At 37.5% G+C, this 27,642-nt stretch overlaps 1 protein-coding gene across 2 annotated transcripts; it reads left to right on the top strand.

Moving 5' to 3' along the window:
• Positions 1–124: 124 nt before the first annotated feature.
• On the top strand, positions 125–23,472 carry MIX23 (mitochondrial matrix import factor 23). Of its 2 annotated transcripts, XM_059388001.1 has the most exons (6): positions 155–219; positions 9,475–9,563; positions 9,934–10,059; positions 14,882–15,028; positions 20,222–20,281; positions 23,158–23,472. In XM_059388001.1, the coding sequence occupies exons 2-6, from the start codon at positions 9,537–9,539 to the stop codon at positions 23,206–23,208; spliced, it is 411 nt and encodes a 136-aa protein (XP_059243984.1). In that variant the 5' UTR covers positions 155–219; positions 9,475–9,536; the 3' UTR covers positions 23,209–23,472. The 2 variants fall into 2 exon arrangements, with proteins under 2 accessions (XP_059243983.1, XP_059243984.1); XM_059388000.1 differs by lacking the exon at positions 9,475–9,563 and having other exon boundaries at positions 125–219.
• Positions 23,473–27,642: the final 4,170 nt, after the last annotated feature.

Here is a 27,642-nt window from a genome sequence, read left to right as displayed (position 1 = left end):
GGGTTACAGGTTTGGATGTAGATAAGGACCAGGGAAAAGACAAACCTTAGCTTAGCTTACTTTAGGTTCCTCGCCGATTGCCTTTGGAATAAATTTTGTTAGGCGGCGGCGCGGACACCCTTGCTCAGTGGTGATTGGTTCGCGGCGGGGGCCTCGCGTTTGTCCAATATGGCGGCGCCCAGTGGCGGTGTGAACTGTGAGGAGTTCGCCGAGTTCCAGGTGATGGGGTTTTCCTCATGTGGCAGGCGTGTCCCGCCGTTTGTCCCCGTACTCTATTCCCTGCTGTGGCCTGGGAGGGAGTGCGGACCAGTTGTGGAAGAAGCGGGCAGTTCAAGGCTCCTTTTTCCAGCCATTGGAGGTCACGGGGGCGCGGGCTTGGCCGTAGAGAGCGAGGCAGCTCCGTGGGGGTCATGGTTCTTTCTGCAGCGCCCAGACCTTGAGTAGCGTTCCGAGGTGGTAAAACCGAGCTTGGGCCGGGTGGTAGGGATTGTAACCACCTTTTAAATCACTCCCTGAACCCAGTTCCTAGCCTCTTCGGTACCCCTCCTACTTAAGTTGAGCATTGGTAGGAGAGGGGAAAGTGAAGAACTTAATTGCTTGATAAAACAAAACGAACTTGGTAAAAGTTTTACTATTTTAGTGGGGCAGAACGTATGGAGCCTTGGAGGGGCGATTAATTTTAGTACCTGCCGTAGTGCTTCTGCCTTTCTAACAATTAGAGGAAATGTAACATGTAAGGAAAAGGCTGTCTCTTTTTCATATTCAAATACCAGAGGACTAGGGCTAAGATCAGGCTATAAATTAAAGAACAAGGGTCTAGATTCTAAGTTGCTATAAAAGTTTTCTGTTCCAATGTAGGCATAAATGTGCTGCTGTCTAGATAAAGATTTGAATTTAAAAAAATGACCTTACAAATGTATGTTTAATTAAAGATAATGAAAAATAATTTAAAGTAACGCTGATCTATCTGTAGGAAGTTTTGTGATGTGAGCCATTTTGTAGAGAGTGGTATTCTTGAAGATAACCTCAACAGACCGAATTATTTGACAGATACTATTTGGCCAAAGAAATTTATATGGGGTCTTTCCACCATTGCTTGCACCCTCTTCACCCTTCAGCTGCTCCTGAGATTAGATCAGCACAACAGCAGCCAACTTCACATGTGATCAAAGTGCCTTACAAATACAGATACTTGTAAAAATCTTAAATGAAATGGAAAAAGACCATTAGAGTATAAAATGTATGGAATATTTAACAGGCCCGTCTGTGGCCTTAGTTTTCCCATTACTGCTATGAATTGATTTGAGTTAATGAGCTCAGATAACTGAGCCGTGTTAACTTTAAGGTTTATTAGAATGAGCACTGGTTAGGGAGTTAGATGATCTGGGTTCTAATACTGCTTTGGCCTTTAACAGCTTTGGAACTTTGAGCTAATTGCTCAACATTTAGCAATTAACTTTTGAATCTGTAAAATAAGATTATGTTGTGTAACATTTAAAACTGCTTCCATCTCTATAATTATTTGAATCTCTAAAACTGAATTTAAGATTTTATTTACTTATTTGAGAGAGAGATTGTGCACAAGTGGGGGGAGGAGCAGAGGGAGAGGGACAAACAGGCTATGCGCTGAGCACAAGCTTTGGCTAATGGGGAAGCTCAGCCCCACCATCTGGAGATCATGACCTGAGATCATGATCATGACCTGATCTAAGATGGACATTTAAGCAGCTGAGTCACCCAGATGCCCCTCTAAAACTAAATCTCAAAGGATCTCTGTTAAAATACCCAGCAGTGCTTTAAAAGCACTTGTATTTTTCTTTTGGAAGTCACATAAGATATAAGGGGAAGAAAAGATAAACTCTGATTGTAGAACCATTCCATTCACAGAAAAATGTAAATAAAAAGATCATAAAATGAGTTTCATGGTTTATAATAGAGAATACCATGGATAAAAGTCAGATCTGGTTTTCCAGAGCTGCCTTGGCATATCATTTAACCTCATTGTAAATAAGTATAAGAACATTTGCCCCAACTATGTCAGGCACACGTGAACATAAGTGAAGGTGCGGTAAAACTTAAAAATTTAGTATAACATTTAGGTTTAGGTGAATTGGGTAAAATTAGAAGCTGTGGTTAACAGACATACTCACAGATTATCAATTAAAGTTAGTATTTTTTTTAAAGATTTTATTTATTTATTTGACAGAGAGAGATCACAAGTAGGCAGAGAGGCAGGCAGAGAAAAAGAAGAGGAAGCAGGCTCCCTGCTGAGCAGAGAGCCCGATGCTCTATCCCAGGACCCTGAGATCATGACCTGAGCCGAAGGCAGAGGCTTTAATCCACTGAGCCACCTAGGCGTCCTAAAGTTAGTATTTTTTTAAAGCTATGAAACCATTGCATTTTGTATGTAAGTACCCTAAATGTGAAAAGCACTGCACTCAATACGGTGGAAGAGAAACAGGAAATCATGTGTTTTTATTATAAAGATATAGGTATTTTAGAATTTTATTATGAAGATGTTCAAACACTATAGAAAACTTGAAAGAATCTTGCAATGAACACCTCTGTACATCTAGATTCTATAATCAGTGATTTGCTGTATTTACTGTTACAACATATCCCTCTCTCAATATAGTCATCAATTCACTCTTTTTATTTTTAAAAGATTTTATTTATTTATTAGAGAGAGAGAGGAGAGAGTGAGACATCCCGGGTGAAGGGCAGGTAGGAGGAGAGGGAGAAGCAGACTCCCCGCTGAGCAGGGAGCCTATAGGGGGCTCGATTCCTCGACCCTGGAATCATGAACTGAACCATAGACAGAGGCTTAGTTGACTGAGCCACCGAGGCGCCCTGCCTTTTTATTTTATTTTATTAATTTTAAAAGTTTTTTTTATTTTTAAGATTTTTAAGATTTATTTTTATTCATGAGGGAGGTAGAGGCAGAGGGCGAAGCAGGCTCTCCATGGAGCAGGGAGCCTGATGCAGGACTAGATCCTAGGACCCTAGGATCACGACCCAAGCCGAAGACAAACGCTTAACCAACTGAGCCACCATGCCCTGCCTTTTTATTTTTTTGATGCATTTCAAAATAGGTTGCAAACATCCATATTACTCCTAAACATGTCACTATTCATATCATTTACTGTAGTTCAATATTTGTTCACATTCATTCTATAAAATTTGTATGTGGTGAAATGCACTAATCTTAAGGACACCATACTTTTAACATTTGCATATACCTCTATCAAACAGAGAGAGTAATACCATCACCCTCAAAAGTTTCTCATGCCCTTTCCCAGTCAATCCCTGTCCATATATCCCTCCTTCTCCCTTCCTAGGACTACTTTCCTGATTTCTTTCCATGTGCGTGTTTTTTTTTTTTTTAAGATTTTATTTATTTGACAGAAATCACAAGCAGACGGAGAGGCAGGCAGAGAGAAAGAGAGAGAGGGAAGCAGGCTTCCCGCTGAGCAGAGAGCCCGATGCGGGACTCGATCCCAGGACCCCGAGATCACGACCCGAGCCGAAGGCAGTGGCCCAACCCACTGAGCCACCCAGGCGCCCCTCCATGTGCATGTTTTAAAGCTTAAGAATTTTTAAGTTATTTTAAGTTTTTATAATTTTTATTTTTCTGCTATAAAAGTTGAACTTAACACTCCTGGAAAACATACTGTTTCTAAAATGACATAAAATCCATAAAACGTTTAAAACTGAGTTTCTAGGATTCCATTTGAACACTCATTTAGCAAGAATTTATTGGATATTTTATTAGTCGGCTAGGGCTGCCATAACAAATTCCACAAACTGGGTGGTTTAAACAACAAATTCATTTTTTCACAGTTCCGTTCCAGAGGCTCAAAGTCCAAGATCAAAGTCCTTTCAGAGTTGGTTTCTGGTTCACCGTCTCTTACTGGCTTGCATATTATAGCCTCATTGCTGTGTTCTCATTAGGCCTCTTTGTGCACAGAGAAAGAGAGATGGCTGGTGTCTCTTCCTCTTATAAGGACACCAGTTCTGTAGGATTAGGGCACCACCCTTATGACATCATTTAAGCTTAATTACCTTCCTATAGGCCCTATTTCCAAACACAGTCATTTTGGGGGTTAGGGCTTCAATATATGAATCTGGTGTGTGGGGGGACACATGTCTGTTCATAACAGATACTGTGAGGTACCAGGCACTTGGGAATACTTAGTGGACAGAATATAAAATAAGGAATGTAATGCAAGCAAGGATACAAAACATGTAGAAGATACTGAGAATGTGAATAAAGTGCTCTAACAGGTCAGGGAGAAATAAATCTAGAGGTGGCAATTAGGTTGGGCCTTAGGTGGGCAGGACCAGGGGAATTCTAGGTAGAAGGAATAGTAGTATGTAGGCAGAAAATTTTATGTATTTTACATATGTGGGGCATTCTTTGAAGTACATTTTTATTTTACTGTCCTGTAATAGACCTTTAACCACTCCCTGGATACCCTAGAAGCTGCCCAAAATAACAAAAGGCATTTACTGAAGGATTAACCCTAGAGGTAGTGTTGTATAATTATAGGGGCGATAGAAAGTTTTCTCTACCCTTCCCTACTAAATATGGACATTCCTTTGATACCAAAATTGCTTCTCAGTGAATGAGATTTTCACCCCACAATGACAGATAAGACATAAAATGGAATTCTAAGATAAGTGTCTGAAATAATTTTTAAGGGCCAGCCTAAAATTAGAGATTCATGATTTATCAGATTCTGGTTTATTGTGTATGGTGTCTACTCAGGGGTTTTTTTCTGTATATTTTCTTAGTGAATTTGTGAGAGAAAGGGAGGGGAGGGTGCCATTGGAGCCAGGCATCAGATAGGTAGTCAGTAATTCCGTATGAATAATAACACGTGATTTAATGGCGGCATTGTGGTGTCAGCATTAACTTTGATTTCCTCTCAGTCTGTGAAGGCCACTCCAGCTTTTCTTTAGACCCTTCTGCAGCTGCCTTAAGAGCTCTGGCACTTTTTACACTGTTAAAAAACCACCTAGTGAAGTGGTTTATAGTTCTTTTCTTTCTCCCTTAGTGGTTTTGAAAGAAATTCCTTTCTGAATCTTACCTCCCCCCTTTTCCCCTTTATCTTTATTTTTTGGGTATCTTTTCTGAGACATTTAAGAATAGCTTATAGTTTTCAGCAATCCCTGGGCATGTACATTATCAGTTCAGAAATTGTCATTCTATATTCTTGAATTCTGCACTGTCCACTAGAACTGTGGTGGTGGAAGTTTGTGCCATCTACCAGCAATATATGGCTCTCGAGCGCTTGAAATGTGGCAAGTGCAACTGAGAAACTAAATTTTAATTTATTTAATTTTAATTAAAATAACCTCATAGCCAGTGTCTGCCATATTAAAAGTCAATCTCTAGATCGTATATTGATGATTCTCTAGAACACTGAGAATTGGTATATTTGAAAATCCACAGTTGTAGGTTCCATTGGTATGACTGTGAAATTACCTAGTTTAATGCAGATAAATTCATAATTTATCTTAAATTTATCTTAAACTGTTATGTTAAAATAACATAACAGTTATGTCCACATTGTTTTAATGGAGAGGAATTTGGCTATATAGCCAGTGTTCAGACTCAAAACTGGTTAAAGTTCTGAGTAAATAAAAATCCCATAGAATGTAAGCTTTATAATCTTTTACCTGGATTGCTGTATTTATCTCTTAACTGATCCTTTTGCGTTTACTCTTATTCATTTTCTGTATTTTAATACTTTACCTAAGCAATCATTTCAGAGTACAAACTTGATCATGTAACCCCACCATACTTAAACATTTATTTGGTTCTCCATTCTCTCAGAAAAAAGATTAAAATCCTATAATGTGACCTGTAATGGTGGGCTTCATTTTATACCCTGTTTTCTCTTACTCTCTCTACATAAGCCACATTAACTTTCAGTCCATTAAACATTCTATTCAGATGACTCTTATTACGATCACCCAGGTTTCCATGCTGCTAAATCGAAAGTTAATTTCTGTTCTCATTATTCTTTGACTTCCTAGTAACATTCAACACAGGTGACCATTTACTCCTTGCAGCCTTTCTTCTGACTTGTTCGATATCACAGTTTTTCTCCTGTACTTTAATTGCTAGAGTTCTTTCTTGACACCCCCCTCCCATTCCCTACAGTCTCCCAGTCTCCCTCAGTGATCTCTTCTCATCACGTGGCTTTTAATAATATCAGTGTGTTAATGTAACTCTAGCCTGGTTCAGTGTCACACTGGTATTTTCAACTTTTTCTTCAACTTGTCGACCAGATATTTAATAAGCATCTCAAACTTAACAGAAAGAAAAACTTTTGTGTGTGCAAAATTTCAGTCCTGTCCAAAAGGAGAGTTCCTGCCATGAATTGCTATGTACCCAACCCTTAACTTCAACAATCAATTCATGGCCACTGTTGTTTTCATTTATATTCTACTACTAACCCCATTCTATCCAGATTATTTTGCAGCACACCCCAGATAGCTTATCTTTTTTCTGTAAATAGTTTTAGTCTGTATCTCTAAGAGATTGTAATTTTGAACACAATACCAGTATCACATACAATTAACAGAAATCCTAAGTATCGTCAAATATCCTGTGTGTCATGACAACCTTGATCTTCTCTTTCCTTACAAATCTTCCTCCTCCAGTCTCTCCCCAACATATGTTAATGGCACTACTGTCCATTCAGTTGCTCAGGCCTCATACCTAACAGTCATCTTGTTTTCTTTTCTCATTACCCACCACCAGTTCATCAGCAAGTCCTATCTACTCTTATTTTCAAAATACATCCAGAATCTAGCTTCCTCTCCCAAACTCTACTGCTACCTCCCAAACTATCTTTATCTCTTGCCGAGACCACCACATTAATATAGTCACCGTATTTCCATTCTCTCTATAGTCCATTCTCCACATAGAGGCAAAGTTATCTTTTTAAAGAACTAATGTTAACAGCATTCCCTTGCCTAAAACCCTGTTTCCTTTAGAACAGAATCCTTAATTGTTTCCCTGGTCTCTGTTGTTCCTCATTTTCTGGTCTCTCTGGCCTCACCTAACACCACTTTCTCCCAGATTCACTCCCAGTCCACTTGCCTTGTTTTAGTTCTTCAGAGACCTCAGTTTGTTCTTGCCTCATTGTGACTTATTTCCCCAGGTGTTCTTCTAAGTTGGCTCATTTCTCTCATCCATTTCTCAGCTCAGATGCTACATCCTCAGGCCTTTCTTTCTTTCTTTTTTTTCCCAAAAGATTTTTATTTATTTATTTATTTATTTGATAGAGACCACAAGTGGGCAGAGAGGCAGGCAGAGACAGAGAGAGGGGGAAGCAGGCTCCCCGCTAAGCGGAGAGCCCAATGCAGGCTCGATCCCAGGACTTGGGGATCATGACCTGAGCCGAAGGCAGAGGCTTTAACCCACTGAGCCACCCAGGCGCCCCCTCAGGGCTTTCTTGATCTCCTTGTCTTAAGTGCTGGCCTCTCAGCCCCACTGTCATTCTTTATCCCATTACCTCAGTTTGTTTTCTTTTTCATAGTATTATTCAGTACTAAAACTATCTTGTTTATTGAGGTACTTGCTTATTGTCTGTCTCCCCATATGACAATTTTGTGCCCAGAGAGTAAGGACCTTTTCTGTTTTAGTGACCATTGTGGCCCTGGTGTTTAGAATGGTGCCTAAACCATACTAGACAGTACCAAATGTTTTTTGAATAAAGTGTGAGTTAGTAAACGAATTGTGCTATGTTCTAACTGCTACATATGTTTAAAGAAGAAAGATTTCGAGGACTCTCAGCCAAGGAAAGCTTTATCTGGAAAGTGTAACTTAAAGAAGATCATTTCTATTCAGCTAGGGGAAAAGAGATTTTTAAAAGAGGTGGTGCAGCAGCTACTGCTGCTGCTGCTGCTGCTTTTTGAATAGTCAGGTTGTAGGTGCTGAAGTTTCAACGAAGGTCCCTGTCTGCTAATACCGCTACTTACCTGGTTTTTTAATACCAAATGGTGGTGCTGCCACTGTTTGTTTGGAATTTGCCACTCAGACACATGTATCCTCCACTGTACATAAAACAATTAATGTGTTGGTTTCTTAAGGAGTATGTTGAGATTAGCCCTTAAGAATTCTGTTTTATAGAGAATACTACTAAATAGAAAGATACAGGAAGAGGGGGTAAGATAGTGAAATTGGTTTTAGACCTGACATTTGCATGTGTTTATTAGTCTAAATTATGAGCTTTCTATAAGCTGTTTAACTTCTAGATTGAGATATAAAAAAGGCCATTAAATTACTAATTAAAGATTAATAGACCAATAGGAACAGAATCTAAACTGCAGATTTAGACTGGCTGGCTTAAATAGTTATTATAATTGGAAACACTTAAGTATTCATTATTGGGGAAGTGGTCTTAGGTGTTGTGACACCTCCACAGGATGTTCATGCAACTATTAAAAATGTCTTCACGGCACTTTTAGTAAGAAAGGCAAAATGCTAATGGCATAATGTCATTAAGCAGGACTTTAGAGTGTTACAAAGAACCTCAAGTTTATAAAAATATAAATATGTACAGAAAAAACTAAAGGTACATCTTATAATATTAATAATGGTTAACTGTAGATGATTTTTATTTATAAGTTTTTCTAATTTTTGTAAAATGACTTTAATCAGTTTAATCATAATAGTTTAATCATAATAAAAGGGTTTATTTTAACAAACAGATGAAGAAAGGAATGAAGAAGTTGGTTTCAGTCATGGATTTCAGTTTGGCAAAGGAAAGAAATGGTTTGGTATGTTGAAGGAGGCGAGGCAGAGGTTCAAGCAAAGTTGCTTTTAATACACTTCAATATTGACTCTTAACTTGTTGGGGCTTTTTAATAGATATATTTCTAGCATTATATACTTCAGTTTTCCTTATGATTTTTCAGTCATTATGTTTTGCTGGGCTCGGAGGCAGAGAGGAGAATTTAAGAAACAAAAAGAAAAGAAGAGGGTATACTCGTAGAAACTGGTTGTAGAGTTTGTGTTTTCTGGAGACAGAGTGTAGCTGATGCCCAGCCTTTCTCTAGTGACAAGTGAAAAGAAGTACCCTAATCAAAATGTAGAGCAAAGGCGCTAACCTGTGTAGGTATACTTACCAGAGTCTTTCCAAGTCCTCTGCCCTTTTGGTATTATTTTTCTTTTGGTTGGTTTTTTGAGAGTCGGAGCCTTTTCAGGAGTGGCAGATCCTTGGGAAATCTGGGTAGGGTCATTAAGAAAAGATAAAACTAATTGCTGTTTGTTCTAAGAACAAGAAAGCCATGAAGAAATTTGATTCATTCTCAAGCAGCATGCTTTGTTTTACTTATTTTTGTTACAAAAATAATATACAATCATAGTAAAAAATTAAGAAAAACAAAAAAACTAAAAGGTTATAGGTTAATTTCTACAAGTGAACCACAACTGAGTTTTCTTGTATATCTTTACAGAATTTTTCTATCTACTACCACATTTTAGAACAATAGACAAAGAGGGACTAGAGCAAGCAATTATGCTGGATTGTCTGGGACAATTTGAGGTAATTGAGTTCAGTAGAACCCTTTATTTTCTGTGTGCTGGGAATGGAAAAAGCACACACAGTTTGGGAAGCACTATGTTAGCACGTGGGGTTTAAAAGTGAATAAAACAATCTTGACCCTTGAGATGGTCACATTTGAGCTGAGGAAACAGTGTTGGTGCCCATTCTTAGAATTACTATTACATAACGTACCTATTCTTGTAATAAAGATTTTCCTGTGGTTGCACTAAATTTAGCATGGTTTTTCTACTCCTAACTTAGAAAGTTGTAAAATATCCAAGAGCTTTATAATTTTTTTTGTTTAAATGTTTCTTTTTTATCACTTAACTTTCCATTCAGGTTATTATTCTTTTATTTTAAACATATATAGGAATTACTCAAGGTGATGAGGACGATTGATGACAGAATAGTACATGAATTAAACACTACGGTTCCAACAGCTTCCTTTGCAGGGAAAATTGATGCAAGCCAAACCTGTAAACAACTTTATGAGTCTGTAAGTGTATCTTTTGAGTCTTTTGTGCTTCCTTTATGCCTTTCTTTGCAGACAAAATAAGAAACCAACTGACATACAATTAAACTGGATAAAAGTATGACATCTTCATGTTTTTTTTGCCTACATCTAGGGGTGTGTATAAGTTTTGGTCTGGTTGCTACAAACTTAAAGAAAATGTGTGATCTTATGCACAAGTCTGTGAAGAGACCATTCTAAGGAATGAGAGCAAGTAGTTGTTTTGGCCCCGTCCAGGGTGGCCTTTAACTTAAGGAAATCTTAAGCACCAGGCAATGAAGGAGAGAGTGAAATAGTCAAGTAAAACAGTGAAACGAGAGCAAAGGCTTCGAATGAATCAATCCTAGGAACTCAGACATCTGATAAAATGAGGAATTAAAAGGTTTCACATTTTCCATATCTTTTTTCTTCCCTCAGTCATCAGGAAGGGGAATAGAAGCACTTAGCAGTTGGGAGAGAAGCCACAGATAAATTGTCCTTTCCTGAGGCTTTGGTTTCTCAAGTACATATTTTTTCATTGCCTCTTAAAGATCCCCTTTATGTCTCTTTATAATATCCAAAAGCAGAAGGAAATGGTAATGTAGCTAAGTATTTTTTTTTTTTTTTTGTAATTTACTTAACATCTTTTTGTTAACTTGGAAGCTGATGTTCAAATGGCATTTGCTTCTTTAGCACAAGATTACTATTTGGATTCTTGTAAAGAAGATATTACATAAACAAATTTTTTATTTGTCGGTTATGAAAAAACAGTTTTGTATAAGCTTATTGATATCAGTTAAATTCAAAGCATTAATAATTGCTGATATTTTTATTCTGCTTTTATGTGAAAGTATGTTACTTCATTGAGTAGTCAGGTAATTCTTGTGGCTTGAAAATTTCAGGGTTGTAGGCGTTAATGAGTAAAATCCAGTATTGGAAGTAGGGAGCCAGAGTCCAAACCCTGGTTTATTTTGAAATTGTTTTGACACTTCCCTTAGTTTCTTTGGGTAATTCTGTCTGAAGAATGGGAAATTTATGATCTCACTAACTATAAAATCTCTATAATCTACTCATTTGTTTCCATTTACAATCTTTTATTAACTTGAAAATTTGTAGTGTAGGGATTAACAACATGGATTCTGCATCTAGATTAAATCCAACCTCTGCTACTTCCTAGCTGGTACCCTTGAACATGTTACAAAACTTTTTGCCTCAGCTTCCTTATTTGTAAAATAATATCATAATAGTTCCTAGTTCATAGGGTTGTTAGACGCCTAACTGAGGTAATGTGAAGTGCTTACTGTACTAAATGTCTTACATATAAATGTTTGCTGCTTCTGTTACTGTCGTTGTTATTTCTTAACGCTTTGTTGGATGAGGATAATCTTGCACACTAGAACCTTTTGATTTGGATATTTAGGATCTTTCTGTTTTGGATATTATGTATGTGTTTGGATTTTGCTCTGTCTGAACCCTAAAGGCCTCCAGTGACATGACCATCAGAGAAAGGATTGTATATCTAGTAGTTTCATGCCTGTGATTGAGCCTGCAGCAGAGCGCCCATGCTAAGAAGTCTCACTGAGTTCCTTTAAATATTGTTGCAGTTAAGAGTTGAACTCTGTGAAATGTCCAGGTTACTTAAGGTTACCTTGACTTTCTTTAGCCCCAACCCTTCGTTCCATAGCTAAGGAAGGAATCTAATGATAATACTTCTTCATAGCAGATGATCAGCAAAGTTATTATGAAGCACTAATTGTAGAAATTCCACATCTTAAAAGTATACTCTTAATAAAAATAATTTTAGTGAGATACCCCTAATAGAGCATATTCCCTTGAATCTATGCAGTTTTTCTAGTTGTGCATTGTTTATTGTTTATTCTCAAGTTAAATATAAAATTCAGTACTGAGCCTTAGAAGGTCTATGAACTTGGAACAGTGCTTTACAAATGCAAAACTATTATTGGTGTCACAGTGATTGATTTAGGGTAATTCTTAAAGGTATCTCTTTAATATAATGAAGAATTTTTGGAACTATGTTTAAATGGTATGTTTCCTCTTACATCTTTTTGTCAGAAGTTCTAGAGGAAGATTTAAAACAAAGTGCCATGACAAAAACTTAGTAGTTTTTATTTTGTTTTTGGCTTTTTTTTTTTTTTTTAAAGATTTTATTTATCTATTTGACAGAGATCACAGGTAGGCAGAGAGGGTGGGGGGGAGCACTCTCCCCACTGAGCAGAGAGCCCGATGCGGGGCTCGATCTCAGGACCCTGGAAGGCAGAGGCTTTAACCCACTGAGCCACCCAGTTGCTCCTTTTATTTTGTTTTTAATGATAGTTAAATCAAGGATCATTGTCAGGGTTCTAAAACAAATGATGTTTGGGAAATTAGAATTTAGTGCAGAGTTAATTTAGAATCAGCCTTTGTTCTGGAAAAACACCAAAAAAAACTACAGTCAGAAAAACTCTAGGCATTGTTTCCCTTAAAGGCAAAAGGCATTGTTATAAAACAGTGGTTAAAAGATAAACTAGGTGAAAATTTGACTAAAATAAGTTCTTAGCATTTTGGTAAAGTAAAGTAAAACTGGGAAGTCCTAGATAGACCCCTGTTAGACTAGTTTTGAATCATTTTCCTGCCCCATCCAAATGCCTTCATTTCAGTATCGCTTACCCCAAATCAAAGGAAGTTTGGTTATGATAATGGTTATCATTCAGGAATTTTCTCCTCTAACAAAGGCCTTGCCTTTTACCTTACCAAGTTTCTTGATAAATTTTATCTTCGTTCCTTTGACAAGCACTTTGTATAACAGAAACAATTCTCACGTGACCCAACTTCTGAAACATCTGAATTACTGATGAGCTAGTAAGTCTGATTTTGTGCTGTTTTTCTCTGGTAGGTTTATGTCACACTGTCTTATTACTAGTTATCAAGCGTCCTCATTTCTTTGACATATGTGCACAGAAGTCCATGCCTAATCCTCTGGCCAATGGCTCTTAATTCTGAATTTTGTTGAAGGATGGTCATGACCGCTAGACTAAAATAATTGATAATCTGAGTAAAAGATGATTTGATCAGTAACTTCTGTCCACAGGGGAGTGGGTTCACAGTGGGGCTAATCTGAAGGAAAACTATGCAGTCAAGGGTAGGAGGGTGATGTTCAGCTAGAACTGTATCCACAGGAAAGGGGCCAAGTTAAAGAGGGGAACAGTGGATGAAAGCCCAGCTAAGGGAGGAAGCTCTGTGGTGAGAGAGACTAGAAGGAAAACCTTGAACATTCTAACAAAATGTACACAATTGGAATTTGATTTTAAAATGCAGATAGAAAAATGAAAATACTGTGACAGACTCCCTAGTTGGTCTTAATGTGACTTCACCAATTGTTGGGGGTTTGGACAAAATATCAGTCATCTGAGCAATGTATTGAGTTGAATTACCCTTAAATTTAAGGGGTAGAAAAGATGTTAGTGATGATTTACTCATAATCCATAGTTTTGCAAAAGAGGAAGCTGAAGCCTGGAAATACTAATTATTTAGCCAGTCTCACACAGGGAGAGCCCTTAACTCTAATGATGGGTCTTCTTACTCTATTTAGGGAAGTTTCCTACCCTCAGTGGCTCCTTCCATTTTCTGGAATTATACCTGAAGGAGGAAACAAGTAACAGAAGCAGCATATTAGTCAATGAAATATAGGCCTTGGGCTGTCCTTGTGAATCCTAACTATTATGATGAAAAAAATTAGCATATTAGAGAAATTTACTGTAAGTGGGGCTAAAGTCTGTTGTTTTAATTTCCTTCTCTTCACATAAGTATGGTTTATAACCAATACACTTTCAGTAATATTGCACTCTAGAAATGCAAAGGTTTTTTTTTTTTTTTTTTTCCTGGTGCATATTAGACCAGTAATTCTTAACTTCAGGGTCCTCAGATGATCATTTAAGAGATGTGTTTCAGCTAACTTATGAAGAATGCTTATAGAATGGCTTAGTCCTAAATTTTGTATAAATATATGTATAATGGTTAGGTTATCCCTAGTATAACTGTCACTAGGGTAGCATTAAGATACTTTCTCAAGAGGGAAGGAGGAATGATTTAACATGATTACTTGGAGCAAGTTAATACCTAAATTTTAGTTGGTGGTGAATCACCTTTTTTAATGCTCCATTAGTTATAATGGCCGTTACATATATTTTAGTGCTTTTTTATTCCTCCCCCACCAGATTATTGGGGTGTTGTCATCAGAATTTGGTTATGATCATGGGAATGTATTTGAGTCATGGCCATCATATTTTGTGAATCAAGGAAGAAAATAGATGCAAATTGTTGTATTGGATTTGTTATATAAAGATGAAAGTTTAGTAAAGAATTGCCCTGCCAGATGTCCTTTCATGGAACCAGTAGTCTGCCCCTCATACACAATTTTTCCATATTAATACTAGAACTTTGAAATCTTGGAAAGGGCTCTGTCTTTCATGGGTAAATGTAGCATTCTTTGTTTTTCTTCATGGTAGTGAATTGCTTCTCTACATCACTTACTGTATAATTTCTTAAACCTAGAAAGAAATTATACAGTAATCACAGAAAGTGATAAGTCCCAGAAGCATATTGAGGAAGAAGGCAACCTGACCACATACTTTCCACCAGGAGAGGTGCTTCCTTTGATCTGTTTTTAGGTGTTTAGCTGGTTCAGCAAAATCTTCGCTTCCAAAGATTGAATTTTTAAAAATTGCTTAGAAAGTATTACATTTCTGTAACCTAAAAATGGGATTTTTTAAAAAAACTAAAATGTAAAAAATTAGTATGATTTTTCTCTTTTGTTCCTTTGTTCTTTTAGTTAAGGGAGGCTCATGCCAGCAGGGACAGAGTCATAAAAAATTGTATAGCTCAGACCTCATCAGTAGTAAAACAGCTCCGAGAAGAGAGAGAAAAGAATTTGGATGATTTAACGTTATTAAAGCAACTTAGAAAAGAACAGACAAAGGTAAGTTGAACAAGATTTATATTTCTGAACCAAAGATTTCCAAATTTAAAGAAGTCGGGTTTTTTTTTTAAGATTTTATAAAGGCAGTTTTTAAATATGAAAATTTTAGAATAAGAAATGGTCATTACTTTTTTCACAAAAGTGACCGGGAGAGTAATACTTCATTTTTAGTGGGCTTTACTTTATTACATTTAGGTATTAGTTGGTAAGTTAATGTGCATTTCATGCATATATGCCGTGTAGTAACTTTAGCTTAACGAAGCATGTAGTCATATTTTCTTTCCATTTCTTTATATGTTATACTGTTAAAGATAAAAGGATTAGTATTGATCCAGCACTACATCAGAAAATCTAGGGAAATACATCTGTATCAACGTTTAAAGGCTTGACTTGAGAATAAACTTTTAAAAATATATTTACATTTTGAGATAGTTTTGAGGTTTCATGTGTAGGAATGTGCTGAAATGCAATACAGATATTTCAGAATAGTACCCTCTTCAGCCATAAAAATATAGTACTATTCGAATATAACCAGATACACTAGAACCTCATTATAATTTATTTCCCTACTGCAGAGAAGTTGCTGTGGGTCTTTGGCCCTTTTTGGACACTTTTTTGTTTCCACTTCATCTCCCATCCCTGCAGTTTTTGCTTTTAAGAAAACAGGTGTCCACTGAGTGATGTGTCAGAGGAAGCCGTATTTTCCCAAAGTCAGCTAATGTAGATAGGGTGTAGACAGACCTCAGAGTATGATAAATGGAAAAGAACGGTTTGTTTATAGCTCTTAATGATGACATATCAAAACAGTTGAGATGTGTACCAGATTTTATTAAGTGGAATGCATTGCTGTCTTCCTTTTGGGAGTGGTGTTTAAAGAGTAACTTTTTTATTTTGGTATAATTTCAAACTTACAGAAAAGTTGCAGGAGTAGTACAAAGAACTCACATGTACCCTTTACCTATATTCACCCATTGTTTACATTTTGCCCCACCTGCTTTGCAATACATTATCTCTACCCCTCCTTCTCCCTCTTTCCGTCCTTTCCCTGTTTTCCGCCACTTCCTACTACAGGTAGGCATTTATTTTCCTGAACCGTTTGGCAAGAATGCTGGATACATGCTTCCTTTGACCCTTACATATGTTGGTCATTACCTAAGAAGAGGGGCTTTTTTTCTACATGACCACTGAGCAGTTATCAAAATGATGTCTGTGTTTTATTTTTTTTTAAAGATTTTTTTATTTATTTGTTTGACAGATAGAGATCACAGGTAGGCAGAGAGAGAGGGAAGCAGGCTCCCTGCTGAGCAGAGAGCCTGATGCAGGGCTCGATCCCAGGACCCTGGGACCATGAGCTGAGCTGAAGGCAGAGGCCTCAACCCACTGAGCCACCCAGGCGCCCCGATGTCTGTGTTTTAAATGGCACAATAGGTGACTTACTGATCCTTGCATGTAGTCACCTTTCAGGTGATTGAAAATCCAGTACTTATCATTACTAAACAGTCATGAAGTCTGCCCCTTGTTTAGTAATGTAGCCAAACTTTGAAAAGGGGACCTTGTCTTCTCTCCTAAGCCTTTATTCGTGTAACTGCCCACCAGTGAGTATGCGCACTTGCTCAGTCGTCCGAGTGATACAGCATGTCTTGCTGGGTGTGGGATTCATCCCGTCTTCACTGCTCTTTGTTCATGATGTCTGCTTCAGTCCTGTATTCCATTCACCAGGCAGTGGAGGGTTCCTCATGTGAACTTGTGCTGTAATGGTCATCTTACTCAGTGTTCATGAAGTCTTATAGATAATTTATATAAAGCAGGATAATAAAATCTAGTTATTTTGGATTTTGTATTTTAACAGACTTCTGAAGGTATTGACAAAGGAAACAGCAGGGCAGGCCTATTATATCTGAAATGGAAAACTCACTATTTGAATGTTAAGTCAAACAAAGACTAGAATGACTCTTGTTAGTGGAGAGCAAAGTTCAGAAACCATTGAGTACTTGGGAGTGACATATCACATAATTTGGTCCACCCTCATTTCTGCCCTTTAGCCTTTAGGGCCCAGAGAGAATCACCAGGATGACCATTGCAAGGAGTAATTTTAAAAACCAGTTAGCAAGTTATAAAAGGTAGCTTTCTAGACCGATACTTTATAGAGCTAGAGGGTGACTAGGAATAGTACTTAGCCCAGTAAGGAAGCTTGAATTATTTTTTAAAATTTTCAAGTTTGTCGTGAAGCTTAAGGAATCAGAAAGAGAACTCTTAGAGGTGATCCAGCTCTACCTCTTCCTTTTCTGAATGGGGAAACTGAGACTCAGAGATACTGACATCCCTGAAGCGATAGAGCTAGGACTTTAACCTATCTCTTCTGACTCTGGATTCAGTGTTTGTACATTAAATTGTTACTGATAGTCAAATTCTGAGAGTTAAGTGAACATATTTATGTGCAGAAACACTAGTCAAAAAGTCCCAGTTCTTTCCCTGAGTTCTTAATGCAGAAAAAATACATTCCTTGCTGAAACTATGTTACTGTTGTCACCTATTAGTGGCCTTTGAAAGGAAGTTTACCAGTTTAAGACCTAGAGCCTCAAAAACAATCATCTCAGAGGTAACATTTTGTCAGTAGCACTGAAATTGTATTAGATGTTGGTCGTAATATCTGCAGCATTCAAGAATAGAGAAAACATGGGTTATAAAGGCAGATAGCTCAAAGGAATAAATGCCATCCACCACATGGTGGCTTTGTACACTTATAAATTAATTGCCCTGAAGTAATCGGATTTTTAGTTTGTAAAATGGAATTGAGACTTTCACACTTTCATTTTTAGGGTTTAGGATTAAATTATATAATGTGTGTAAGAGCTCGCATATCCCTGATACACTTACTAGTTGCTTTCCTTTCCTTTTTTAGTCTCTGGGATCTATGTTTGTTACATTAATCCTCCTTACAGTATCTCCCAACCAGTGGTTTCTACCTTTTGTTTAGCTACTACTTAAGGGGGCAGGGGAGGAGGAATACTGGAATCTTCTGTAGCAGTGTATTCTCTTTTTGGATGGTTGTAATTATTCAGAGATTTTCTTATATATTGTGAAAATCTGCCTCCCTATAACATGTGATTACTGCTCCTTAATCTTCCCTCTGTGGGTGTATAGGATAAGTTGAAACCCATTTCTGCATGACCTCCCTTTAAATATTTGAGAGCAGTTATGAAGACTGCCCTAGTGGCAGTAAACTTTTTATTTTATTTTTATTTTTTTTTTACTTGAGAGAAAAAGCATGAGCAGGAGGGGCAGAGAGAGAGCGGGGGAAAGAGAATCCCAAGCATGGGGCACCTGGGTGACACAGTAGGTTAGGCCTCTGCCTTCAGCTCAGGTCATGATCTCAGGGACCTGGGATCAAGCCCTGCATAGGGCTCTCTGCTCAGTGGGGTGCCTTCTTCCCCTGCCTACTTGTGGTCTCTCTCTGTCAAATAAATAAATAAAATCTTAAAAAAAAAAAAAAAAAAAGAGAGAATCCCAAGCAGACTCTGCGCTGAGTGCAGCTATGCCACCTAGGCGTCCCATGACTGTTTTTTGACTGAGCTTGTTAATTTTTTTTTTTTTTTTTTCCTTCAGTTCGGGCTTTGACAGAGAGCAGTGAAACTTTACTGATTTCTGGTCCATGTAGCTGATCATAGTCTGAAACTGTGGTTGCTTTGATATAAGCAGGGGGGCTTCTTCAGGTGCATTACTATTTTATAGCATGATACTAGTTATCAGAAATGCAGTTCTTCCTCTCATTCTCGTTTGAGTCTTTTATGCCTGTCTATACTCCAGCACTGCTTCTGAGTCTAGCAAGGGAGTTTACAAAGAGCCACTGAAACAATACCAAGTTCCTATCTAATTAGTGTTATATGCTCATTGCTTAAACATCCCCTGAGCTCTGCTTCTGACTTGTCAGGTCCTTTGGTCTGGGTGCCTAACTCATGGTTGCCTAGATCTAGTCTATTTCTCTGCCATTTTGTTCCCAAGTCTCCTGGCCTGAGAGTGGAGCCTGAGGAGATCATCCTAGTTTTAATCTCTTGGCTGCTTTGACCTATAGCTCATGCTTTTTTCCACCTTATTTTCCTGAATATTTTCAAGCTTCCTTCCTGGAACTAGCTAGCTTTTTTAAGTTTTTGTGACTAGAAGAGACTATGAGTATGGTGGGCCCGGCAGTGGAATTGGCTACTTTTCTGGTGGTGTAATTAGGTTGGCAGTTGTCAAGAAACTTAGAAAGACTTTAGCATCTTTAGTCTCAGACCTCTGCCTGTATGCTCAAGGTGTGGAAAGCTCATGCCTTTCTAGATCTTTTGGGCCTTATGGTCTCCCCTTCTCTTCTCTGTTTTTCTTCCTGATTCTTTTTTTCTTCATCCAAATTAGATTGCCACCTCTTTCTTTTTATTCCTCTGTGCTGTCTTTGCAAATCACTATTATAGGATCAGTAACTACAACTGAAATTATTGAGTTCAAGGACATGTGAATTTGTGTTTTTATAAATCTTACCAAATTGCCTTCCATGCTAAAAATGTGTATGTGTATCTTTTTCCATACCCTCACTGGTAGTAGGTTTTATCAGATGTACTCATTTTTAAAAATTTTTGTCATATTGTGGCTTAATTTGTGTTTCTTTATATACGAGTAAGATTGTACATTTAAAAAACGTTTATTGGCCATTTGTATTCTTTTTGTGAACTTCCTGGACATCTGATTTTTTTTAATGACCCTTCAAAGTGATTATAATATGCTTGAGAACCATGGCTTCAGAAGGTTTAATAGCTGATTAGATATGGGGAGAATGGGCTGTATCCAAGATCCAGCCCAGGTGATACCATTAACAAAGAGTGTAGCAGCAGGAGATCCTTTTATTAGGAAACTATAAATAGAATTTGGTTTACCAAATTGCCTTTTTTTGTTCTTTTTCTTTTTTTTTTAAAGATTTTATTTATTTATTTATTTGACAGACAGAGATCACAAGTAGGCAGAGAGGCAGGCAGAGAGAGAGGAGGAAGCAGGCTTCCTGCTGAGCAGAGAGCCCGATGTGGGGCTCAATCCCAGGACGCTGAGATCATGACCTGAGCCGAAAGCAGAGGCTTTAACCCACTGAGCCACACAGGCGCCCCTGGTTTTAGTTCTTTAATTTGAATTTTCCTAACTCTGACTTTTTTCTTTTCCTTTTTACAGTTGAAATGGATGCAGTCAGAACTGAATGTTGAAGAAGTTGTAAATGACAGGAGCTGGAAGGTATAAAATAATGCTGGTTCAACTTTGAAGGAAACTGAACTAGCAAAGGGAAACCAAGGGAGGGGGAGTAAGGAGTGCCTTCAGCCTCTTAAGAAAAGACATGTTTCATTTATAAGTAACTGAAGGTTTTAATTTTGAGAAGGGGCACAGTTGGCATCCAAATAGAGCCAATTTATAAAAACCAGCTTTACAGTCATATGGTAGATTGTATGACTTGTCATGGTAACAGAACTGGAGATATTCTGTATGCTTCTTAATAGTAATTATGGGCTTATTTGTTATTTGGGTTATTACTAGTTAACTTAGAACCTTCAGTGGTGTTATTTGTTAAAATTAAACTTTTTGAGCCCTATTACTTTGCATAAATTTTCATATCATTAGCTACCCGTTGCAGTTGCTTGCTTTCTAACATAGACTTGTTTGCATATAACTTTTCTCATATCTGACAATAGGGCTTCTTATGGCTCCCAGGTTCACATGTTCCTTATTACCACCTGCATAGTTCTGAATAGGAATGAGATTGGAGGACCAGGATTCCAGGACTTTACCTGTAGTTAAAAATTATAAAATGCTGACTTCAGTTGTATGAAATGGTGTATTTTTATACCCTTCTCTAAAAGTTCAGAGATTTCTGAAGGGAAGTAATCTATTAAATCTGAAGGAATGAACGGAAAATTCTGTTTCATCCTTTGAAATTGACCAATGGAATGAGGTTAAACACAGAGAGGTTAATCGAACACAAACTAGAATGACTCAGCTTGCAGAGTACGAATAAATTGCAAAGTACAAATAGATTTTCTTTGCCTTATCACTTTTCTTTATTCCATCCACTTTGCCAGTGTTTCCTGTTCCTGCCCTTTCTACCATTATGAGGAGGTGTTTGCTACTTGAAAGATTCTGGTGTTACTTGTTCATTTATGTTCTCCAGAGAGAGAATATTTACTCATGGGATGGGATAGGGGAGGAGTACAATGAATATCTGGTTTGAAAAGCCCAGTGGAGGGCACTGGGTGGCTCAGTGGGTTAAGCCTCTGCCTTCAGCTCAGGTCATGATCTCAGTGTCCTGGGATCGAGTCCCACATTGGGCTCCCTACTTAGCAGGGAGCCTGCTTCCCTCCTCTCTCTCTGCCTGCCTCTCTGCCTACTTGTGATCTCTGTCTGTCAAATAAATAAATAAATAAATCTTTAAAAGAAAAGAAAAGAAAAGCCCAATGGAGAGGTTGATACATGTCAAATGTAGTGGGACAAGGGAAGCATTTTTATTTTATTATTATTATTATTTTCTTAAATTATTTTTAAGTAGGCACTGTGACTAGTATGGAGCTCAAAGTGGGGCTTGAACTCACAACCCTGAACTAAGGACCTGAGCTGAAATTAAGAGTTGGCCGCTTAACTGACTCAGCCACCCAGGCACCCCAAGTGAAGCATTTTTAGATTTGACCTAGTTTTAAAGAAAATATGCTTCATCCAGTCTACAAAAACTCAGGTTCCCTACCTGATATTATAAAAAGAAAATGTGACTATGGTACAGTAGGTCAGCAAAAGTGGTTAGGAAGGCGTTTAGGAAAAGGATTTGGAGAAGTTCAGCCAAGTCATATGTATCATGCCACCCAGGGTTCCAAGGCCACTAATCCGAAGCCTTGGGAACTTAAGGGAGATATTAGGGCTGGGAACTGACAAGAGATGAGCTATAAGATAGAAGGTCCAGAAAGAGTCTTGTATAATTTCTACACTCTTTTCTTTTAATTATGAGATAGCACATATCGAAGAGTATGCAACATATAGAATTTAAGGAATATTAAGCTCCCTGTGTAGATTTTTCTTTTATTTTCTTATGATAGTTCATAGTGGCCAATATAGGTTGTTTTTTGTGTTTTGTTTTCTAACCTTAAAAACAGTTTGTTCCTTATGTCAGTGAATTATGAGGGTAAATTCTAAGAAGAAATTCTTTCAGATTTTTATCTTGAACACTTAAAATTTTTTAGGAATGATTAAAATTTTTTTTTAATATTAAAATGTAAAAATTCTACTTCTCACTCCTCCCTTTCAGCTACCTCCTTCCCCTTACTTCTAAAACGATGGTACATGCTTTTTTAGATATTTGCACCTTTTCTGATTTTATGTATGTGTGTTTCCCATTTATCACCTCTATGAAAGTATACTATCCACACTTTTTTTTCTTTAATATATCTTGGAGAGCTTTCTAAATCAGAACATACAGAGCTTCCTTATTCTTTATGTTTACATTATATTCCATTGAAGGGCTGTATCAAAATTTTTATTTAACACAGTCCCATACTAACAGACACTGAATAATAGAATGTTCTTTTAACATTTATAATGTGTTACTTGTTTAGATTTTTAGGAAGCAAGATATATAGCACAATACATTTTGTAAATTTATACAGTTTAGCAAAGACCTGATCTCTTTTCAAGTATACTTACTTGTGAAAAGGATCCAATACTCATTTAGAAAATCACAACAGATAACTAAATAAAATCCACATTATAAAAAGAGGGGAAAAAGCTTTATCTTAAACCATTTTAGATATTTTTGTCTAACTCTCCAGAATATGTAATGAAAATGTTTGTTAGTTATTATTACTAAATAAGCTAGCTTGTGATGATTTTTTTCTTGAATAATATAAATCTTATTAAAAAATCAAAATTGTCTTATAAATGGATATCAAAGTTTTCTGTATTCTTAGTGCCTGTAAGTCATTTTGAACTCCTAAGGAAAAATCTCTGTTCCCTAAATCTGTTGACTTGGGATAAAAATAGTTATATCCTCCTGAACCATGCTAAATTTAGTTTAGTTCCAGGCTCGATTTATATAAGATGACTCAACAACGTTTATTTCTGTTTAAATACCTTAGGTGTTTAATGAACGCTGTCGAATTCACTTCAAGCCTCCAAAGAATGAATAAAAAGATACTTTAAAAAAAAAAAAAGGACCGGGACATCTCATAAGAGCTAAGCATGACAGACATCAACAAGGTGGGCTTCCTAGGATGATTTCTGAGCCAACAGTCCAAGACCTTTTGTTGATTTCAGCCCCACTTAGCCAAGACCTTAAGTACAAATAATTCTGATAATTATGGAGAAATCAACTGCTATTTTATACTGATTCTGTAAAAAAAAAAAAAAAAAGATGTTTTGTAACTATTAAAATAATTTTCTGACTCAGTGTACATATTTATTTGATTGTTTTCCAAGTTGAGATAATAAGTTCTTATAACAGAATTTGAATATAGTTTTAGTATCTGATTTGATTTGTATTACATCTTACTGATTTTTACAGATTTATTGGTAGGAACGTGGACCTTTTTGGGTCACTGATGATTTTATCCTTTTATTTATCTTTGTGGGGTTTATTGATCCTAATAAGTAGGAGGGTAATAGTATAAGCTGGATACTGTCCAAAGAAACTTTCTCTTGGTACCTTAATTTATCTTATTTTCATATGCAAAAACTAATTTTGGGTGGAATTTTCCTGGACAATATTTCCATGGACAGTGAAAAAGAAAACAGTAAAATAAATTTGGGAAAGGCAGAGGAGGGCTTGATGATAGTATTCAAATGAGTCAGTAAAAAACACATCATTGCAGAATTCTGTCATTGCAGAGAAAGTACTTTCTAGGACAGGATAATCATATTAGTTTTCTATTTCTTCTTAACAAATTATCACAGTTGAGCAGCTTAAAATCACACATTTATTGTTTTACAGTTCTGTAGGTCAGAAGTCCAAGACTAAATTCTCTTTTTGGGGTCTCAGAAGCTGAAATCAGGTCAGCGAGGCTGGGCTCTTGTCTGGCACCTCAATAGAAAGAATGTGCTTCTTGGCTTATTCAGTTTGTTAGCAGAATTCAGTTCCTTGTGGTTGTAGGACTGATGTGCCTATTCCCTTGCTGTTAATCAGAGGCCACTCTAAATTAGAAGCTACCCACATTTCTTGGCACATGGCCCCTCCTTCTAGCTAACAGTGTATTGAATTCTTCTCATGCTTGGTATCCGACTTCCTTTTCTGCTATAAAGCAGACAAATTCTGCTTTCAAAAAATTCGTGTGATCAGATTAGGCCTACCATGACAGTCTTCCTTTTGATGAACTCAAAGTCAAATGATGATAGCCTTAATTACATCTGCAAATCCCTTTTGCTGGGTAATGTAACATCAGAGATAAAATGTCTCCTAGGCACAGTCTAAGGGATTACAGTGGGATATTTTAGGATTCTGCCTACCATGATGATTTAAACAAGCCACCTGGCTCTGGCACAGATTGACCAAGTGGGTCATAGGTTGGCCTATGTTTCAGTATGTGAACCCTCACCAGATTACGCATTTAGAAGTAAGCAATAAAAGTATAAAATATACACCATTCTTTCAACAGATCTTTTGAGCACTTACTGTGATGAAGTACTGTCTTAGTTGTTGGGGATATTGATACATAAAACCTACTTCTGTGGAGATTATAATTTAGTCTTCTTAAAAAAGGAAAAATCTCTTAGGGCAAGCAGTAAACAAGATTTTCTGTAGGACTTAAAGTGAATGGTGCCTGACAGAAAGTTGATATTTTTTTTTCTTGCATGTGTCCTTTCAGTTGAAAGGACTCAATAAAAAAAAAGACTCAATAAATAAAAATCTCCCTGATGATCAGGAGGAAATTGAGAAACAGTCGTTGAAAAGGATTTGTAACAGCTTTTCCACAATTTCAGGTCTGCTAAAATACTACCTAGCTAATCCAATTATGGTAGTAGGATGCCTGAATCCTCCCAATGTAACATGAAAAAGGTACGATTGCGGCAATCAGTGACTTATAGTATAATGAATATTAGTATATTTAGTTTGTGATCAATAGCATTTAAATCCTCACATATGAAGAGAAAGGGAGGGCATACTATTGAAAGTTGATTCTGGAAAGTGTCTTGCATACACTTGCTGCCTTAACAATAGTTGTTGATTTTGTTGGTTTGAAGGACAGTCAGGGAGAGAGGGAGAAGAAGCAGAATACAAAAGTTCAGAGGTGAGTTTGGCTCTTCCTTGGCAGGACAGAAGATAGCCATAGAAGAAACACTGATTTTTAGAAAGCGTTTGACTGTCTCTCATATTCTAGGCACTGTTACCCAATACTTATACATCACTGAACAAAACATTAAAAAAAAATCTACTCTTGAAGAACTTGTATGTGGTTAAGAGAGACAGTAATAAGTAAAGCATATAGTATGCTTAAAGGTAATAAAGCTACACGCCAAAAAGAGAATCTGGAATGGGGACTGGAGAGTGGATGGCAAATGACTAATTTCAGCTGATTAGAGAATATTATAATGCCCTTGCCTTTGAAAAACCCTAAATAGAGACAAATATACAAAATAAATGCAGTAATAAAAAGGAAGTGTCCTAGTAAGTCATTCTCTTTCTCTCTTTTTTTAAAGTAGTAGGTATACCCAACGTGAGGCTCAAAACCCCAAGATCAAGAGCACATGGTCTACCAACTGAGTCAGCAAGGTGCTCTGGTCATTCTCTTTTTCTGAGTCGTGCTTCAAAAGATACCAGTTTAGGAAATGGTGCGATATTGTACCCAGTGCCGTACAGTAGTCTCTGCTGTGCCGTGCTACCTATTTAAGATCATCCAGGGATAACTTGTAAACTGGAAGATTAGTCCAACATGTGGTCTCCCTGCAAAGCAAGAAAAATGAATATTCTGCCTCGAGTTATGTGAACTAATCAAATGTTAGAGATTACTTAGGTTACTCATGATATCTCTGTATACTTAGCCTAAAAGTTAAGCCTCGATTGTTTCTTAAAAACACACACACACACACACACACACACACCAAAAAACTGCTGCTTACATAGTTGAGCATGAATGTTGAAGAATAAAGAAAGTAGTCAAAAAATGATTCTTCTGATGGGGGCAGCATTACTAGAAGAAGCCTAATTTACACCCCACGGAATTATTTTGGGGGGAAGAAATGCAATGTTAATGAGTTTTAAGCAAAGATAGCTCCCAGGTTCTGAATGCACTGGCCTGCTGAGGGTAATCCCTATAAGAGGGAAGAGGTCTTAGCTGAGATGAGTTTGTGGATCTCCTGATGCATTAAGAAAGGATAGCAAATCCACTGACACTTAGTTGCTACAGATGGAGTGGTTTTTCCACTCTAATTGTAAAAACTAGGAGGCAAAATTTGACTCGTGCTGGCTTCTCCCCAAGGATAAGTACCGAGTTCTTAAAATGATGTTTGAAGTCTTTTGTGCCCTGGCTCCTGCTTACCTCCAACCTCATCACTCTCTACAAAGTACTCTGCCCCCCACTAGTAGGAAACTGCGTCTGTTTCCTAAAAGACCCAGCATTACCTCGGCACTTCAGCACGTGCAGTCTCTTCCCTGGCCAACTCCTACCCATCCTTCACATCTCAGCTCTTACTTCCTTCAGCCAGCCTTTCCTGACTTTTCAAATACAAATTAGATGTCCTTATGTGCCCACATGATAAACACCTCTTTCATGTTCTTTATCATGCTGTTCAATTGTTGGTTTCCCTTTACCCCACCAGGTTTTGAGGGCTGGCACTATGGGGTACTCAGTGCTGGGGATAGTTAAGCCGGAGACACTGCTAATTTTCTACCCTATATCCATTTTCCTCTTCGTGGTCAATAGAATCCCTGATTTTGTCTATAGTAGCAGTGTGCCCAGCTTCCCTTGCAGCCCCAGCTTAGCAGTGAGGTAGTTTTTGATAATGAGATATAAGCAGGAGACTGTTGGGGCATTTTGGGGAAACTTTCCTGGTACGGGCATTGTCCTTTCCTCCTTTCTCCCTGGAGTGATTAGGGTTGCTAGGAACAAGAAGGATGCGGACTGTTTGCTCACTGTGGTGGTGAACACAGAGATAAAAACCACATGTTGAAGATGACCGAACAGAAAGACGGAAGGAGACTGGACCCTTGATGGCACTGAGGTTTGCCATCCCAGCCCTGGGCTGTCTCCAAACTTGTTATTAAGTGAGGGCAGGGATTTTTAATTTATTCATTCAGGGATAAAGTAGGACTGTTTCACTCGTTTGGTTAAGCTTGTATGTTTAGGATTCTGTTACATGGAGCCAAATGATGTGTTCAATGAACAGTATATTACTAATAGCTCATTTTTTCAGGGCTTACTACAAATTAGGTAACATTCTAAGTATTTGCGTGATTGCTGTATTTGGGAGTTGAAATTTGGGAAAGTCTAATAGGCAAAGGCTAGAGAAGACCCGGCCAGAAGGGTATGAAGGAACTTGGGGGAGATTCATCTTTCTCCAAGAATGACTTAGCTTTAAGAGCTAGTCAGGATCTTTTCATTTCTTAGCACCTAAGAATGTGGATCATATCT

The sequence above is a fragment of the Mustela nigripes genome, chromosome 2, assembly GCF_022355385.1.
Source record: "Mustela nigripes isolate SB6536 chromosome 2, MUSNIG.SB6536, whole genome shotgun sequence".
Classification (NCBI taxonomy): domain Eukaryota; kingdom Metazoa; phylum Chordata; class Mammalia; order Carnivora; family Mustelidae; genus Mustela; species Mustela nigripes.
The sequence above is the reverse complement of the archived record's forward strand: the minus strand, read 5'-3'. Positions and strand labels throughout refer to the sequence as shown.

Excerpts from the sequence above, each read along its gene's own strand:
- MIX23 (XM_059388000.1), top strand. The coding sequence starts at position 169 with ATGGCGGCGCCCAGTGGCGGTGTGAACTGTGAGGAGTTCGCCGAGTTC. Across the intron at positions 220-9,933 it reads AGGAGTTCGCCGAGTTCCAG|GAATTACTCAAGGTGATGAG; the intron begins GTGATGGGGTTT and ends AAACATATATAG. Across the intron at positions 10,060-14,881 it reads GTAAACAACTTTATGAGTCT|TTAAGGGAGGCTCATGCCAG; the intron begins GTAAGTGTATCT and ends TTGTTCTTTTAG.